The sequence below is a fragment of the Protopterus annectens genome, chromosome 3.part0 (genome assembly GCF_019279795.1).
Source record: "Protopterus annectens isolate FY-2018-M chromosome 3.part0, PAN1.0, whole genome shotgun sequence".
Lineage (NCBI taxonomy): Eukaryota > Metazoa > Chordata > Ceratodontiformes > Protopteridae > Protopterus > Protopterus annectens.
In genome coordinates, this window is record NC_056731.1 from 1,575,798,441 (window position 1) to 1,575,815,682 (window position 17,242).

A 17,242-nucleotide genomic window follows, 5' to 3' on the forward strand; every position below is an offset into this window, starting at 1 on the left:
TCCTGAATTGTCTGAACTGCTTTTTGCCACATTTGACCATATACTGTACTTGTTCAGCTGTAGTAAAGCCCAGATCCAGGTTTGCTATTTCTGGTCTGTTTTGTTGCTTCTAAGCATCAAATTTAAGTCATCCTTAAAAGTGAAGGCAAATCTGCACCCTTGTGGGAGGAGATCGTTGTCTGTGTTCCATCTTATCAAGGGTGACTGGAGTAGTGCTCAGACAGAGAATCTTTACTGGCTAGTTTGAGTTAAAAGGGTTATCACTTGTTTTGTTTAAGGCCTGCATTTGCACTTATCTGTATATAGCATAGCTGTGGTCACCGCTGGTGGTTTAGATGCAAACATATTGCTTGTTAAATTTTCCCTTAGCACTAAACTTGTGGTCCTCCAGAGGTTTTTTTGCAGCCCTACTCTACTACCAGGTGAGCACTAAGCCTAGCCTCAGAGGTACCAACACACCTCTCAACCACTAGCCATTCCTATGTGAACCTCTTTTCCTACCATATAAATTTAAGAGCAGATGAATGACCAAGATTCCACAAAGATCCAACCTGGATGAAGGGACGGTAAACAAAAAAAAAAACAGCAGGACCACCACAGCTAAAAGCATCAAGTTAAATAAAATATAAGTGCTTTCTCGTTCTCAGATGAACACTTCTTTGGATTTAAAACCATTAGAGGGACTTAAATTGATCTGTTAACGGTTTCATTGGTTTCATTATGCGATTACTTATGTATATAAGCTTGCTGTCTGTACTATGGTTTTATATCTGAAGAAGCGTTCATCTTAGAACGCAAAAGCGCTCATCTTTTATTAAAACTGATGCTTTTAGCTGTGGTGGTCCTGCTGGTTTACCATATAAATTTACCCAACACTATGGACGGACAATTTTTCCAGTTTCCCCAGCTAGCGTGGCCGATATAGGCATCCTAAGGCAGTGTAGCAACTGCCTCATGTTCACCAACACCCCTCTACTCTTAGTCAACACAAACAACATGTGAGAGATGCAACTATATTAAGTACCTTGAATTCATGCGCTCTCACACACCAGTTCATATAAATAACAATGAGCGGGCTTGTCAGTATGCACACCTCACCTCCCAACTAAACCCACATCACACATACCTACATATGCAGAGGTCCTCATCAGAAACATACCTGAACACTAGAGACCTCCCAAACACAAGTATGATATACATACTACTTCCTCTGCAGTACACAATACACATAATAGCTCATGTACTAATGTCTCACCCATCAAACCCTTAATGTAAACCACACATATTAGTCAAGGGTGACTGCATCGTGAAACACAAAGATGTCCCCTCTCACCAGGCTGATTAGTCATACATGATTCCATCATGAAACACAGATGTCCCTCTCACCACACACTGGATAAAGAAAAGGTCACAGCTGTCTGTCAGGTGCCAGGATACATCATATCACACACACACTCAAGTCTCTCAACAGGTACTGCTATGACTCCGTCAAAGTCCATGTTGATGTGAACGACTTGAGACATACCTCTCTGGACTGTATGAAGAGAGACATGACTGAGCTCTCGGACTATGTGCCTCAGGTAGGTATGCCCCTAGCCTTAAGCAGCATTCTAACTTCACCTAGGACGATGTCTCAATACAAACAGAAAATGACTGACTTCAATAATTGGCTAAGTTTCTGGTGTCATTCTAAGGGGATCCAGTATCTGTCAGCCTGGGATGACATGATTGACAGACCTGGATGCTTTGCCAGAGACGGTTTTCATCTGTCACCCGTGGGATTTCGCCTACTGGTTAAGGCTCTTGCCACCCCCATAGTGGCTTTTTAAGCAGTGTCTCAAGGACAAAATTTCCAACGTAAAAACTCCATCTAAGACCAACCTTAAGGTTATGCTGTTAAACACTAGGAGTCTTAGCACGAAACTGCACTCACTGGAAGCAGTCCTTACCTTGGAAGAAGCAGACATTTGTGCAGTCATTGAGACTTGGTTCAAGGCTGTGGAGAGCACCCCAGCCATACCAGGTTACACCTCCTTCCATACGTTCAGACCACAAACTGAAGTTGTGAAAACTAAAAGAGGCGGTGTATCAATTTTCATTAAAGATAAACACTCTTCCAGATTGGTCAAACAGCATGATTCCCTGGAGATATTTCAGGTGCAATTAACTGTTGGTAGGACACTTACTCAAGTCACTGCCACCTACTGAACCCCTCCCCCAATGAATCAGGACACCCACTCTGCCTATTTGAATCTACTTGAGCCTATCAAGATACATCCAAACACCATGGTTTTGGGTTACTAACTACCTATCCACTGACTGGGCAAATACTCATACTCAAACTCACTTGCCCAAAGGTTCCTTCACTTCTTTAACTCCAATACTCTGGGCCAGCTGGTTGACACCCCCACAAGGAGTGCCAACATCCTGGATCTAGTGCTTACCAATACAGAAAAACCACTGTAGCACCCCAACTATGAGTTCTTCCCTGATGAGATCTGACCACAAATGTCAGTCTCATTTTAACTATCACACCTGACCCCCCCCCCTCCCAGCAGCAACTACACTAAAAAACTTCTCCAAAGCAGACTATAACCTCTTACGGGATGGTGTAAATAGCTTCTCTGCACCTTCCTCCTCAGATGGAACTGGCAACTATGCAGAGTTCTACACCAATGCTTTATACAAACACCTGTATAACTGCACTGACTTGGCCATACCTGACAGGACCAAAACAAGCTCTTCAAGGAAGAGCAAACCTGCCTGGTGGACAACTGCCATTAACAGGCTTTACAGTAAGAGGAAGAAAATGCTATCGAAGAGCAAGAGGGAGTGAGCCCTAAACTGGAAATACTCCCTCATCAGCTTAAACAAACAAATAAGACTTCCTGTGAAGTCCTCCAAAGCAAATTATGAATCCAAATTAGCTTCCTCAACTAAAGACAAACCATAAGGTGTTCTTCAGTTATATCCGTAACCTAAAAGGAAATGCCCACATATACTGAGCCTGTTGGCATAGCTAACCTGCTAGCCAACAGGTTCTGTGAAAACTTCACTGCCCTTGTCGTTGCCACATGTACACCATGACATCCCTGCCACCTGTCCCCTACCTTGCATCTCTAAAGAGCAGGTCATTAATGCCCTCTCTAAGGCCAAGAGCACAGCATCTATGAGACCTGGTAGCATCCCCGTAGGCTGCATCCTACTTGGGCTCCAACAAGAATTGGCAACACCACTGGGTACTCTTTTCAATCATAGTCTAAAGCACCAGCTTCATCCCAGATGAATGGAAAATTGCAACCGCTATTCCCTTGCACAAGGGTGGTGCTTCCACTGACCCTGGGAGCTATAGACCTATTAGCCTAATCTACAAGGCCATGGAGCGAATCTTCGTGGACCTTAACAATAAAGATATAGGTGATCTCCAAACACTTGGCCCTACTGAGTTTGGATTTGTCAAAGAGAGATTTTGCCTGTTAAACCTGGTGGACATCAAGAAGTCTCCAAAACCTTGGACGAGGGGAAATCTGTGCATACAGCTACCTAAACATGGCTAAGGCATTTGCCATCATCGCCCACTCAGGCATAATTGGCTCACTGATAGAACCCATATAGTCAAAATAGGGGAATCCACCTCCAACAGCAGACCTGTAACAAATGGTGTTCCACAGTCTCAGTCCTGGACCTCTCCACAAGCAAAAACTACAGGTCTATGGCTGACAAAATTTGCTGATGATTGCAAACTGGGAGCAATTATAGAATCTCCAAATGATGTCAACATCCTACAAGAGGGTCTTAAACAAATGACTTGTGCTAAAGTCATGATCTTAGGCTCAATGCAAAAAAAAAAAAAAAAAAAAAAATATTATCCCTTTCGGTAAGGGCAATGTTCCGGACAACTACTACCATCAACAGTAACACCTTAAGTATGCACTCAGTGATGAAAGAACTGGGCACTCAGGTTGACAGCAACCTCACCTTTGACCACCATGTTTCCACAGTGGTAAGAAGGACATTCTATATTGCTCATCTCAGAAGTAAGGGCATTGCCTCCAGACAAAAAGAAGTTATAACCTCCCTGTACTCTTCCCTCATCAGGCCAACAAGTGAGTACAATGCCCTTTTGCTATGCACCATTCCAAGAACCTGCAGCAACTGGACAGACCACAAAGGTTTCTCAAAGAAAATTCTGTAGATCATCTGAAATCACTGTCACTTTATTCTGTTTCATACAGACTACTCAGAGGCAATCTCTGCCTTGCATACAAGGCAATCTCAGACCTTGCTTTATTGGAGATGCTGCATCTCCATAAGTCAAACAGTACACAGGGTACTCACTCTAAAGACTTTAACCTGGTATGTGACACTAAAAGAACCCGCATGAGACAGAGATTTGCCTCCCAGAAGTTACCACACCTTTGGAACAGACTCCAACTTCATGTCAAACACAGCACCTCATTGGCCCTCTTCAAACGCAATCTGGATGACTGGATAAGTAACTGTAAATCCACCCCGGGTGTTCCACTGTGTCCCTGCTGGAAAGTGGCAATAGGTTCTTATCACAGAAATAAGGACAGAACTTGGCTCGGGTTGTAAGGGCCCTAGGGCCATTAGCCTAATAAAGAAAAGTTGTGTAAAATCTCACCATAACCATAGAGGTCCTTCTCTTCCATGTTGCAGTATTCTATATGTGGGTTTACCTTCTTCCTTTAGTGTACGTCCGGCCAGTATTCCACAAAGTTTTTCAGTCCCTCAGGATGCATCGGGCGTGTGATGTGATTGCCGGAAGTTGGGCCATAAAAGTAACGTCTGCATGCACCAACCCTCAGAACAGAAAGCCTCAGTCAGAGCCGGTCCTAGTAGGGCATAGCCCATCCAGTGGCACCCAGAAAAGCAAGTGCAACCTGACAGGAGGGTGGGGAGAAATACTGCAACATGGAAGAGAAGGACATTTATGGTTATGGTAAGATTTTACACAAATGAGAAGGAAAAAGTGCTTGGAAACAGTACCAAAATCACTACAAACCAAAGCATTTGCAGAACCAGCAAACAAAACGTCTCTTCAGGTCAGTGAACCAAAAAGATTTATTTAACGCCACAAAACAATAACTTGCGTTTTCATCCTTAGACTTCATCAGAATGAATAATTAGCCAAGCTAGTAATCTCCTTAAGTAACCCTCCCTTCTCATTGACAAAACAATTAACCAATTTAAACATTTAGTATAATTTAATGTAGTGAATTCAAAGTGCAACTGTAAAAATGAAATAAAAGAAGTAGTATTGAATGAAGTAAAAAATGGGAGGGGGAGATTTAGTCCCATCTTAGGGGTATTGGAACACACTGTAACCAATACAGAGAATACCCCTACCCCAGACACAAATTGGAGTAGTAATTTCATCTTGAATTTCAGTACTGATACTTATTTGGTAAAAGACATTATTTCTAGAAATTGGGGGAAGTTTAGGGACTATTCTGACTTGGACTTGTTATTCAAGGACCCCCTGAAATTTACTTATAGGAAGGGGAAAAATATCAAGGAAATGTTGGAATATAGAAAACCAAAGCAGGGTAGGCAGAAGAAAGGTACTTAAGTGTGGGGCCTGCTCCCAATGCTCACATGTTATACAGGGGGAGAGTTTGTATTTAATGGAGAGGAACACAAAGTTAGAAACTAACACGTTCTCCAACTGTGACACCATGGGGGTCATATAAATTGCCATTTGTAAGTCCTGTGGAGCCTTCTACATAGGGAAGACCACAAGGAAGTTTAAGAGGTGAATATACAAACATCTCAATGACATTAGAAGGCAAGACACTAATAATGCACTATTTAGACATACCATACTTTGTAAAGATGCAGTTTTTGTTTTTTTGTCACAGAAAAAATAGAACAGGACCCTCGAGGTGGCCCCTGGGAGACAACGATAGAGTACAGGGAACTATTTTGGCAGTTGAGCTTGGAGGCCAACAGTGAACCAGGCTTGAATGATTATATTTCTTTAGCCCCCTGTCCTTAAACTTAGATCTGCTAAACTATAATGCCTTTATTTAGCATTAATTCTGGACCAGTAGATGGCAGTGTTTTACTAGTTTATCACAGTGGTTTTTGTTTCAACACAATTTAAAACTTTGGTGTAACACATCTTTTTTACTTATTTCTATTATATTACATTTGATGGCCTGCATTTTATGTATTTACATACTAATTATGTGAGTCAACGTTTTTTTTAATCTTTTTAAAAAATCTGTTACTGTAACAAGTAACTATTTGTTTTAGGAGTTTTTACAGTTGCATTTTTACAGTTGCACTTTGAATGCACTACATTCAATTATACTAAATGTTTTAATTGGTTAATTGTTTTGTCAATGGGAAGGGAGGGTTATTTAAGGAGATTACTAGCTTGGCTAACTATTCATTCTGATGAAGTCTAAGGACGAAAATGCAAGTTATTTTTTTGTGGCGTTAAATAAATCTTTTTGGTTCACTGACCTGAAGAGGAGTTTTTTTTCTGGTTCTGCAAGTGCTTTGGTTTGTAAGATTTTACACAACTTTTCTATGTCCTTCTATTCCAATGTTGCAGTATTTTACATGTCGGTGAGTACCAAAGCTCACTGTGAATGGGATGGTGGTCTGGTTGAAGTTTCCAGGAGTCCATGAAGGATAGCCCTGGAAAACCTGCCCTGGCCCTAGAAATATGGTCCAGCTTAAGTGTGCATCGAGAACAAAGTAGCTGCTTCAAGGATTGTGTTGGTGTCTAGCCCCTTAAATAAGGCTCCAGAAGAGGCCATAGCTCTGGTGGAGTGGGCTTTAAAATTGCCCTGCAAGGTTTTCCCATGGTATAAGTAACAGATGTATTTTTCCTAAGAGGCCTAACTGGCGTCCAGCTAGGAGAAGGCCTCGAGTCAGACAAAGGGATGGGATAGATGAAATCCGAAGGGTCCACAGAAAGTGCTGAATTTCCCCCAGCATCCGAGCCAGACTCCGATAAAGCCTCTATGGAGTGCCGTCCACTCGGGATTGTGCGGCTTCCTCATAGGTACCCGACTTTTCCTATCTGGCGGAAGCAGATTCCTCTGCCAGGCCGATATCGGACACAGGCTGAGGTACAAGTGGTAGAGGCACAGCAGAAGAGGTAGGCTGCATGTATTTGGCCCTCTTCTTAGGCAGTTCTGACAAGGCTTTGGAAACTCCTTCCATCCCTAACTCAAGTTGCTTTAACCGCTGGTTCTCTAGGTAAAGGTTCAGAGCATGCAAACGGCGATGTAAGGTCTTATGGATGAACGCCTGATAAATAGGACAGTTCTCGTGGTCATGTTCTTTACCAAAACAAAAAAGGAACTGATTGTGGGTGTCTTTGTGGGGGATCTGCCGGCCACACTTACACTTGCCCCTTCCGGATGATGTGAACAAACTACAGGTAAAATAGAAGGACTGAAATGTTCCCCAACGAGGCACTTATCTGATTATTTCTAATCAGACATCAGAAAGTAGCAGGAACACCTGGCGTACGACTGGAGGCTGAAAAGTTCTGAGGGCTGGTGCTTGCAGATGTCAATTTTATGGTCCACATTCCTGTAGCCACATCAGATGCTCGACGCACCATGAGGAACTGAAAAACTTAGGAATATTGGCCGGACGTACGTGAAAGGAAAAGGTAAACCCACATGTAGAATACTGCAACATTGGAATAGAAGGACATCTTCCTATGATCCTGTAATCCACAGTACCTGCACTGTGCGGAGCAGGCAGGATGCCGTACCTGTTGTCAATGTTTCTGAGAGAGAATATTGAAAAAAAAAAAAAAAAACTCATCTGCCCACCAGGAGGCTGCAGGGAATCCTCTACAATACAAGGTTTTTCTATTATTAGTGCACTCTCAATGGTCACTTTAAGCCCCTTGTCTGCTATCTGGCATGAGGCACCATCAAGACTGAAGACAGCAACAACCTTTATGCCCTGAAACAAAGGCTGGCTGGCAGGTAAGAAGAGGACAAAGGAGCATATACCATTAGTGGGATGGCTTGAACTTTTTGGAGTGCAAAAATATCAGGTGAGGACCTATAAAGACTGAAGATTTGTAACAAAGTGAGTTGGGACTTTAAAAAGATCACAGTGACCCACAAGAAATGAAGGATCACATCCAAACTGTCACAGCTTCAGTGCTAAGTAGACAGGAATGAGTTCCACTACACAAAATGTAGCACACTATACCAATGCTATCAATTTGAATGGAATGTAGCCACGTGGAAAGTACTACTGCATAATCTACAAGATAAGGGCTACTCCTCAGCTCCAGAATTCTGATGTGGAACATCAACTCTTGACTGAACCAAAGCCCCTGTAGTGTGGACTGTGGTCAAGGTACAGACTCTCCATTTTGCCTAATATAACTGTCTCAGCTGAAGGATATTAATAGTAACCATCCACCTAAAGACATTTTGTCACTTTTAGGCATACACGTGAAACTACAAAATACAAACAATGTGAACACCCTTACATTTATCCCCTTACAGTGACACTAAAAGTAAGTGAACTAAACTGACGAGTGGCTCCTATCCTATCCCTACTACAAAGACTACACCCAATCACCTCTAGCAGCAAGGGGAGGAAACACTTAAGAGCTAGCACATGAAATGGCTCTTCTGTGGAACAAATGTGCTAACCTTGCTCTGTTCTAGAAAAGGACAAAGTAATTTTTCATTTCTGTGACTAAAAATAATTTGAAAGACACTGGAGTCCTTAATGATCTCCACCCCTTGTTCTGAGTACAGATTTCTATGGGGGGAGTGACATCTGGCAAGGGTGATGATGGGACAGGAGGAGAGGGAGAGAATCTGAGTAAATAGTCATTGGCTATAACATCCCCTTTTCTATGCCTCAGTCATAATGATGAACCGTGCTAACACACATTGGAAGCCCATTCCTCCTGAAAACACTAAACAGATGGCCTGGATGAAATGCAGCAGAACCATGTTGCTGAGGCTTCAGATTTCTGGGGGATTATGGCTTCTACTTCAGCACAAGGAAAATGAGTTAGCAAGCAGCAATTTTTAAGGACACTAAGGAATTCTGAAAAAGATTTCCCTAAAGGAAAAAAAGAACACTTTGACGTCTGCACTGAAAGAGATAATGCACAGTCAGGAGTAGAGGCACACAGCCATGTTGGATCCTGGTATCCCAGCAGCCCCAGATGCTATGGCATACTCTATACATACCCTGAGGCTGGCCTACATTAAAAGATATGGGTACCCAAGATTAAGGAGGATTAAGACAATAAGGTATGCTGTCCACTAAGTGATGCATTTCATTCAGAATCCCTCAATGAAAATGCAGCATCTGTGTATAACCTAGTTCAGTTCCCTCAAAGGGACTGTGAAAAATGCAAATAAGTATTTTCCAAAACTCCTCCATGGTCCCCAATTCTGTCTCAAGGAAATGGCTGGCAAATGAGGAGAAGGATTCCTGTTTAAAGCCACAGCAAAGACAGTAAGATTAGAACTGGAGGATTGGTCTTGGCCCATAAGGAACGTTCTCTGTGGAGACAGATGACTTGGTCCGCCTTCTGGGCTACCAAAGCCACAGTACCCAGGTGCTTCCACACAATTAACTACAGACACTAAGTGTCTACACAGAGTAGAACCATCAATATATCCTTCACAAAAGCAGTTGGGAAACTGCCTCTGCACCTTACAGTACTGCATAAAGCTGAGGATCTCTCTAAACTTGGGGTCCTCAGGAACAGATGGATGAGAAGGACCACATTCCTTATCATCATGTCCCTCTGGCTCAGGCTCACTGTCAAACAGGGCTTGCAAGTGTTTAGTTTTAGTTGAACACTTCTTTAACCCCTTAAGCAGGGGGGGGGGACCAAGGACGCCAACATGCTTAAGTGCATGGAAGAAAACTCAGCTATCCATAATGGTGTGCCCTGGATGAAAAGCATCTGTATTACGCAGTGTGGGAGGCATACCATACCAGTCAAAGCAGAACACACTTCATCATTTACACAGCCATCTGCCACACAAACAATAAGGCTGATGCTAGTTCCCATGTCAAAGGTATAACACATACCAAATCCAGAGAAATGCATACATGTTGGGTAGTCAGGCACTGCAGGTACTGGCACTAGAAGAGCACATGTCTGTAAAACTGGCAAAAGGAGTTGATGCCTGTCAGGCAACAGAGAAATGGACTCCCTGGGGACACATACCAGCAGAGACCATCGGGGAAGCAGGCATCCAGCTAAGACAGGGAGGGTAGGCAAAACAAAAGCAGAAACACTAACCACACTAACAGAAAAGCTAGATTTTCTTTAAATAACTGGAGTCCTTGAAAGCTGTGGTGGAACAATCCATGGCAGTTAAGTAGAAAAATGCAATGTGAAATTACCAGTGTTCCATTATTCTTTTAATTTCTATCTTTACCTGAAGGGTACAGGACCAAATCCTTCTATCTTTACCTGAAGGGTACAGGACCAAATCCAAGTGAGAAAATTGAAAAGAATGAAACCGTGAAATGTCTCTTCCAGTCTGGGGAGCATGTGAAATGCAAGTAATTCTGTGGTGCTTTACTTCCAAACCCTTAAGTGGTGTCACACTAAACTTCACACACACAAATAAAAAACTTAATGGTGGTTATAAGGGGAATTTGCTAACAGGTGTAATTTGATTGCCACATAGATGCATGTTCAAAATTAAGTACTAGGCTAGCTGCCCTTGTGGTCCATTTTAAGCCTAGCCAATTTCCCTTCCAAAAGTGGGAATCAAACCCTATACCTTGTGTCTATGAGATAAACACCTTAACGATTACATCAACCTCCAGCTCTGGAAGCTAAAAACATGCTGACCATCCTATACAAACTACATTCAAAAATATATCCGCAAATGAAAAAAGCCTAATAAGTACATAAGATCACTAAATAAATCTGAACACTCCCACCCAAAGAAGAATTTGGAGCAAAATAACTAGAGAAGCAGAAGGAAGCAGCGTATTACAGGATGACGAAGAATGAGTCTGCAGACCCAAGGTCTGTCATTCAAGTTCTGATGGTTCCTGCAGTCAAAGATCGCAGATCAGTCTTCCATTTGAGCTGAAGCTTCAATAGTAATGTCTTTCGGCTTTTCTGATCTCCGGTCCGCTAATAATTCGCAGTGGATTTGCCGAGTTGCCAGCCCGACACCCAGCCTTCAAAGAAGGCACACCCAATCACACACTCACCTACCTGCATGTCTTTATACATCACTTGACCACGGGGAGGACATGCAAACTCCACACAGAAGGCGCTCAAGCAGAGAATCGAACGGGAGAACCTCATGTTGTGTGGCAACAACGCCATTGCATCAGCGCAGCCATGAGCTGAAGCTTCAATACAAACTCAAAAAAATAACTCGAGCTTCTTTTGAGCTGAAGCTTCAATACAAACTCAAAAGAAGCTTGAGTGATTAAATGGCAGAACTGCACAAAGATGATGATACTGTTACTCTCCTGTTGGGGTTCTCGTTATGAACAAACATCCCAGAATCTTTGCTTCATAAGACTGACTTAAAACAGCAAACAGTGTTTAAATGCTCTAAATTCTTATATGTGACAAATGAAATTATGCACTCTCTGTGTGGTATAATGTATGCTGAGCATATTTAAAGACTGGAATTCAGTATCAAGCTATTTTGAAACAAGTGTAATATGCTTGCATATTATTAACGGAAAAAAGTTGAAAAATTAAGTCAGAAACCTGCCACATACCTCATCCTCATTTTCCACTTTGGGATTGCTGGCTGTCCGTTTCAGACTGCTGCTGAGACTGATGCTGACAGTAGCATCTGACTTGGATCGCTGGTGAGTTCGTTTGGAAGGAGAAAGACCAGTATCAACTGCTGAGCAAATGGGTGGTAACTCCTTTTTCTTGACAGCGGGTTTCAGTTCATCAGAAAGGATGAGTTTTCTAAGTTTGGTCCCACGGGAGTGCCGCTGTGTAGAAATGTGCATATCTGAAGAGTATGCTCCAAGTAACCAGGCACACTGAAGAGAAAAATTGATGCTCTGTCTGCAGCGGTGGACAATGTAAGGTTTAATAGCATCCCCCACATCTTCGTCCATGTGTATATACATATTTAGTAGCTGTGGTAAATAAAAATCAACATCCTCATTCCGGAAGTAAAATAACCGATTCCCAATATAAGCTTGCACCCCTGGTTCCTTTGATTTGTACAAGTATGAAATAGCCATTGAGATGTCAAACAGCTTTGACTCAAAGAGTCGCAGAAGCCAGGATTGTTTAGCAGAGTTGTTCTTTTGTCTCCTCCTGGCAGTTTTTACAGTGTTCAAGTCCATCAGACATTCCTCCTCCTCAATTTTTGCAGGCATACCTGAAGATATTTCTACACCTGCACTCCTGGCATCATGCATGATATCTCCTTTTGTCAGTTCTGAGCCAGTCCATGAGACATTTTTCATTTCACTGCAATCCACCTGGTCTTCACTGTCTATAACAGCAGTGTGCATAAGTTTGACCTTCTCTAGCACATCTTCGCATGCTTTTTTTGCGACCTCAGGATCAATAATGGCAGGAACCTCCCCATCAATTTCTGAAATGCAACTATGTTGCAGTTCGCTGCTGACTTGTGGTGATAGGCTTTCAGAACAGTCCAAGGAGTCCACAGGTACAAGCTCAGCAACAGCATCTCCCATGGTGCCAGTGAACAAGTCTCCAAGCTTTTACAGCTGAAAGGAAAAATAAATTAATTAAAAATGTAATAACTTGATAAAAGAATAAGCTAAAAATGTAAATGTCATGAATGCTAATGCATTAAGTAATAAAAACAGACACACAGGACTACGTATTTTTTTGCCCTCATCTTCATGATGTTCTAAATGGTTCAAGAGACTTACTATACAGGGAAAAGACATATCTTTGCACTACACCATAAGCCAATCACAAATTTAGTTAAAAGACTTTCACTGGAAGAAAAATGAATACTACCAGTTGGGTTTTCATAATACCTATAAGGATGTCAAAGTTGTTCAATGGCAATTTAAGGAGTGTGTCAATGCAAAAGTGCAACATTACTTGAGATTTTTCAAGTCTTTCAAAGGTATAAATAAATGAAGGCATAGTGATGCAGCAGTTTGCATTGTTGCCTCACAGCAAGAGGTTCTCTGGTTCGATTCTCGGCTGGGGTGCCTTCTGTGTGGAGTATGCAAGTCCTCCCTGCGTTCATGTGGGTTTCCTCCCACATTACATACACATGCATCTTGAGCATTTCTCCCTGGGCCTCCGCTGAAAATTGTCTCATTCCAAGTCAAATCTTCCTGGTAAAAGTACAGTTGTGAACAGTTACCATAAATGTAGATGTTTGAGTGTATTCACTGTTACAGTCTTTACATTTGGGTAATCTGCTGACAGGTTGCCCTCAGTTGACCTGAATATCAAAGTCTTGGGTCCTGTATCGGTTGCTGTCTCTTCTTCCATGACGTCAGGTCGTCAGGGTATAAAACAGGCAGCCAACGCCATTTTCTTTAGTTTTTCTTGCCCCAGATGTCAGGTGACCCCCAAATGGGGAACATACATATATATAAAACTATATATATATATATATATATATATATATATATAAAAAACTATATATATATATAAAACTGTATATATATATATATATATATATATTACATAGATAAAACTATATATATATATATATATATATATATATATATATAAAAACTATATATATATAAACTATATATATATATATATATATATATATATATAAATATATATATATATATATATATATATATATATATATAAAAAACTATATATATATATATATATATATATATATATATATATATATAAAAACTATATATATATATATATATATATAAAAAATGTATATATATATATATATATATATATATATATATATATATATATAAAACTATATATATATATATATATATATAAACTATATATATATATATATATATATATATATAAAAACTATATATATATATATATATATATAAACTATATATATATATATATATATATATATATAAATAAACCTATATATATATATATATATATATATATATATATATATATATATATATATATATAAAACTATATATATATATATATATATATATATATATATATATATATATATATATATACATATACATGCAATTGTAACAACATAAACTTTACCTTCATCTAAAAGCAAATACACCACAAAAGCTGTAGAACATAGTGAAGGAAAGAGAATCTCCAGAATAAAGGGGGATGGTGGGTGGGTAACCTGGACTGCAACAGTGAATACACTCGAACATCTACATTTATGGTAAGTATACACAACTGTACTATTGTTCTTCATGTTTCACTGTTGCAGTCATTATATTTGGGTAGAATCCCAAAGCTATGGATGGGAGGCTGGAACTAAATAGCATTACGAGCGATTATAAGGCCCTGCAGAACTGCAGTGGCAAAGCCTGCCCTGGACTTAGAAAAGAGAGGCAAATGATAATGCTTTGTAAAAGTAAGCACAGAACTCCAAGTAGCAGCCTCTAGAATGTCTTTAGTTGGTACCCCTCTGAGAAAGGCTGCTGATGTAGATGCAGTCCTGGTGGAATGTGACCTAATGCCCTTGGGCACCGGTTTACCATGATGCAAGTAGCAGAAACAAATGCAGTGGCTTATTCACTTTGAAATAGTCTGCTTTGAAATAGCCTTTCCCTCTGATCCTGCAGCAAATTCCACAGGTAGCTGCTCAGTTTTTCTTGGAAATCTGGTCCTGTTCAAGTAGAATCTTAGTTGTCTGTGCACGTCCAAGGAATGCAGAATCTGCTCCCCCTTGTTCTGTGGATTTGGGTAAAAGGTTGGCAGGTGAATAGTTTGGTTAAGAGCCACACTGGATACCACCTTGGGCATAAAGGAAGGATTGGTCCTGAGGGACACTCTGTCCAGGTAAAATATAATAAAAGGCCATGAGGGCCTGCAGCTCTGAAACCCTTCTTGCTGAAGTAATTGCCAGAAGTAAAGCTGTTTTCCAGGACAAAATTTTTATATTTGTAGTAGCAGCTGGTTCAAATGGAGGCAGGGTGAGGTTTTTTCAACACAAAATTGAGGTCCCATGCAGGAATTGGTGATCTTCTGGGAGGCCTTAAATTTTTGGCCCCTCTAAGATACTGTTTTAGCAGAGGATGAGTCGATGGCTCCGTGTTGTAATGAGCCGAGATGGCAGAGGCATGGACTTTTATTGATGAAAAAGACAGGCCCTTGTCAAGCATCTCAGTCAAGTATTGCAAGATCTGAGGAATATTTGGCTTTGCTGTGTCAGTTCCTTGTGCTTAGTTCCAAGCACAGAATCTCTTCCATTTATCAGCGTAAGATTTTCTAGTACTAGGCCTTCTGGCTTCCAAAATGACATCCATCACAGATTTACTGAGAGGTGGTGTTTGAATAACTACATGATCAGCCATGCTGCCAGGTTCAGAGTTTGTAGCTGATTGTGCAGGATTTGATTGTTTTGCTGAGACAGTAAATGAGGTATTTGAGGCAAGTACCAAGGATGAAGTTGAGACACATTCCTTAGGATTGGGTACCAGTGTTGGCGAGGCCAGTCCGAGGCAATTAGAATCATTTTTGTTTTTTCTTGTCTGACCTTTAGTAGGACTTTGGGAAGAAGAGGCAGAGGTGGAAAGGCGTAGACGGATACGTTTTTCCAACTGAAGGATAGCGCATCCAATTTTCATGCTGGTCTGTGATAAGTCCTTGTGCAGAATTTGTCCAATTGATAATTCTGGAGAGAGGCAAATAGATCTATGTCCGGGCTCCCCCATTTCTTTATCATGCTGAAGACTTGTGGATCCAGTTTCCACTCGTGAGGATCCAAAAGGTTTCTGCTTAAGTCGTCTGCCGGAGTGTTTTGTTTTCCTGGCAGGAATTGAGCTTGAAGATGTACTTGGTAAGCCAAGGCTGTGTCCCACAATGCCATGGCTAGTCTGCAAAGGGGGTAGGAGTGTGTGCCCTCCTGCTTGTTTATGTACCACATAACTGTGGTGTTTTCAGTCTTTATCAGTAGTTGTCCTGGATGAAGTAAGTCCTTGAAGGTTGTCAGGGCATTCTGAACAGCTAACATCTCTTTCTGGTTAATATACAGATTCATTTGTTTTGGGCTTCATATGCCCTGAATGCATCTCCCGCCAGGTGGACCCCCAAGCATAGTCTGATGCATCTGTAGTTAAGGTTTGGTTGGCAGGGGGTAGAGTGAAAGACCGTCCCATGTTCTGGTGACATGTCTCTGCCCACCAAAGAAACTCCTGTTGTAGGCAGGGAATGAGAGTAATCATTGTTTCCAGACTGTGACAGTGTTGACTCCATAAACTTTTTAGGTACCACTGTAGTTTCCTCATATGCAGTCTTGCATATGGAATCAGTAGAATGCAGGATGCCATGAACCCCAAAGCCTGCAGAATTTGTCTTGCAGATAACTGGGTTTTTGTTGCCATCTGTTTGAAGTAGTCAGTTGCCTTTGTTTTTCTGGCGTAAGGTAAGCCATCTGGGCAGTTGTATTCAAGCTTGCACCCAGGAATGTTATCTTTTAAGAGGGTACCAGTTGTGATTTCTTTTCATTTATTGTGTACCCTAGGCATGTCAGAAGCCTTTTCACAAACGCCAGATGTTGAGGAAGAATGTCCTTGTTTTCTGCTTGAATGAGACAGTCGTCCAAGTAAGGATAGATTTGTGTACTTCTTTCTCTGCAAAATGCAATTACTGGTGCGAGGCACTTTGTAAAGACCCTGGGCGTAGTAGATAAGCCAAAGGGCAGTGCAGAGAATTGGTAATGCATAAAGCCAGCCTGGAAGTGGAGGTATCTTCTGCACGATTCCCTTATTGGGATATGCAGGTATGCCTCTTAAGTCTAGAGTCACAACCCAAGTGTTCTTGCCCAGCATGGGCAGAAGCTGCTGCAGTTAGCATTTTGAATTTTGGTATGTCCAAGAATGTGTTCAAAATTGATAAATCCAGTATTGGGCGGCAGGCCTGGTCTTTTCTGAGTACCAAGAAGAGTCTTGAGTAAAACCCTTGTCCTTTTTCCTGTTCTGGCACTGGTTGTATGGCCCCCATATCCATGAGGGACGTAACTTGTTTCTGTGCCTCTGCCCATTGATTTTGTGGCAGATCTGGCCAACAGTTTGGAATTGGCAGAGTATGGAAATGAAATCTGTATCCCTGGGATAC

General features: G+C 41.3%; 1 protein-coding gene across 2 annotated transcripts in view; it reads right to left on the reverse strand.

Moving 5' to 3' along the window:
• The window catches only part of PI4KB (phosphatidylinositol 4-kinase beta), a 1,158,526-nt gene that overhangs the window by 923,051 nt on the left and 218,233 nt on the right, over positions 1 to 17,242 (reverse strand). For both annotated transcript variants that reach the window (XM_044065607.1, XM_044065608.1), the window contains exon 2: positions 11,746 to 12,723. In XM_044065607.1, coding sequence (XP_043921542.1) covers positions 11,746 to 12,690 — 945 coding nt within the window. In that variant the 5' untranslated portion in view covers positions 12,691 to 12,723. The remainder of the gene's footprint in view (positions 1 to 11,745; positions 12,724 to 17,242) is intronic.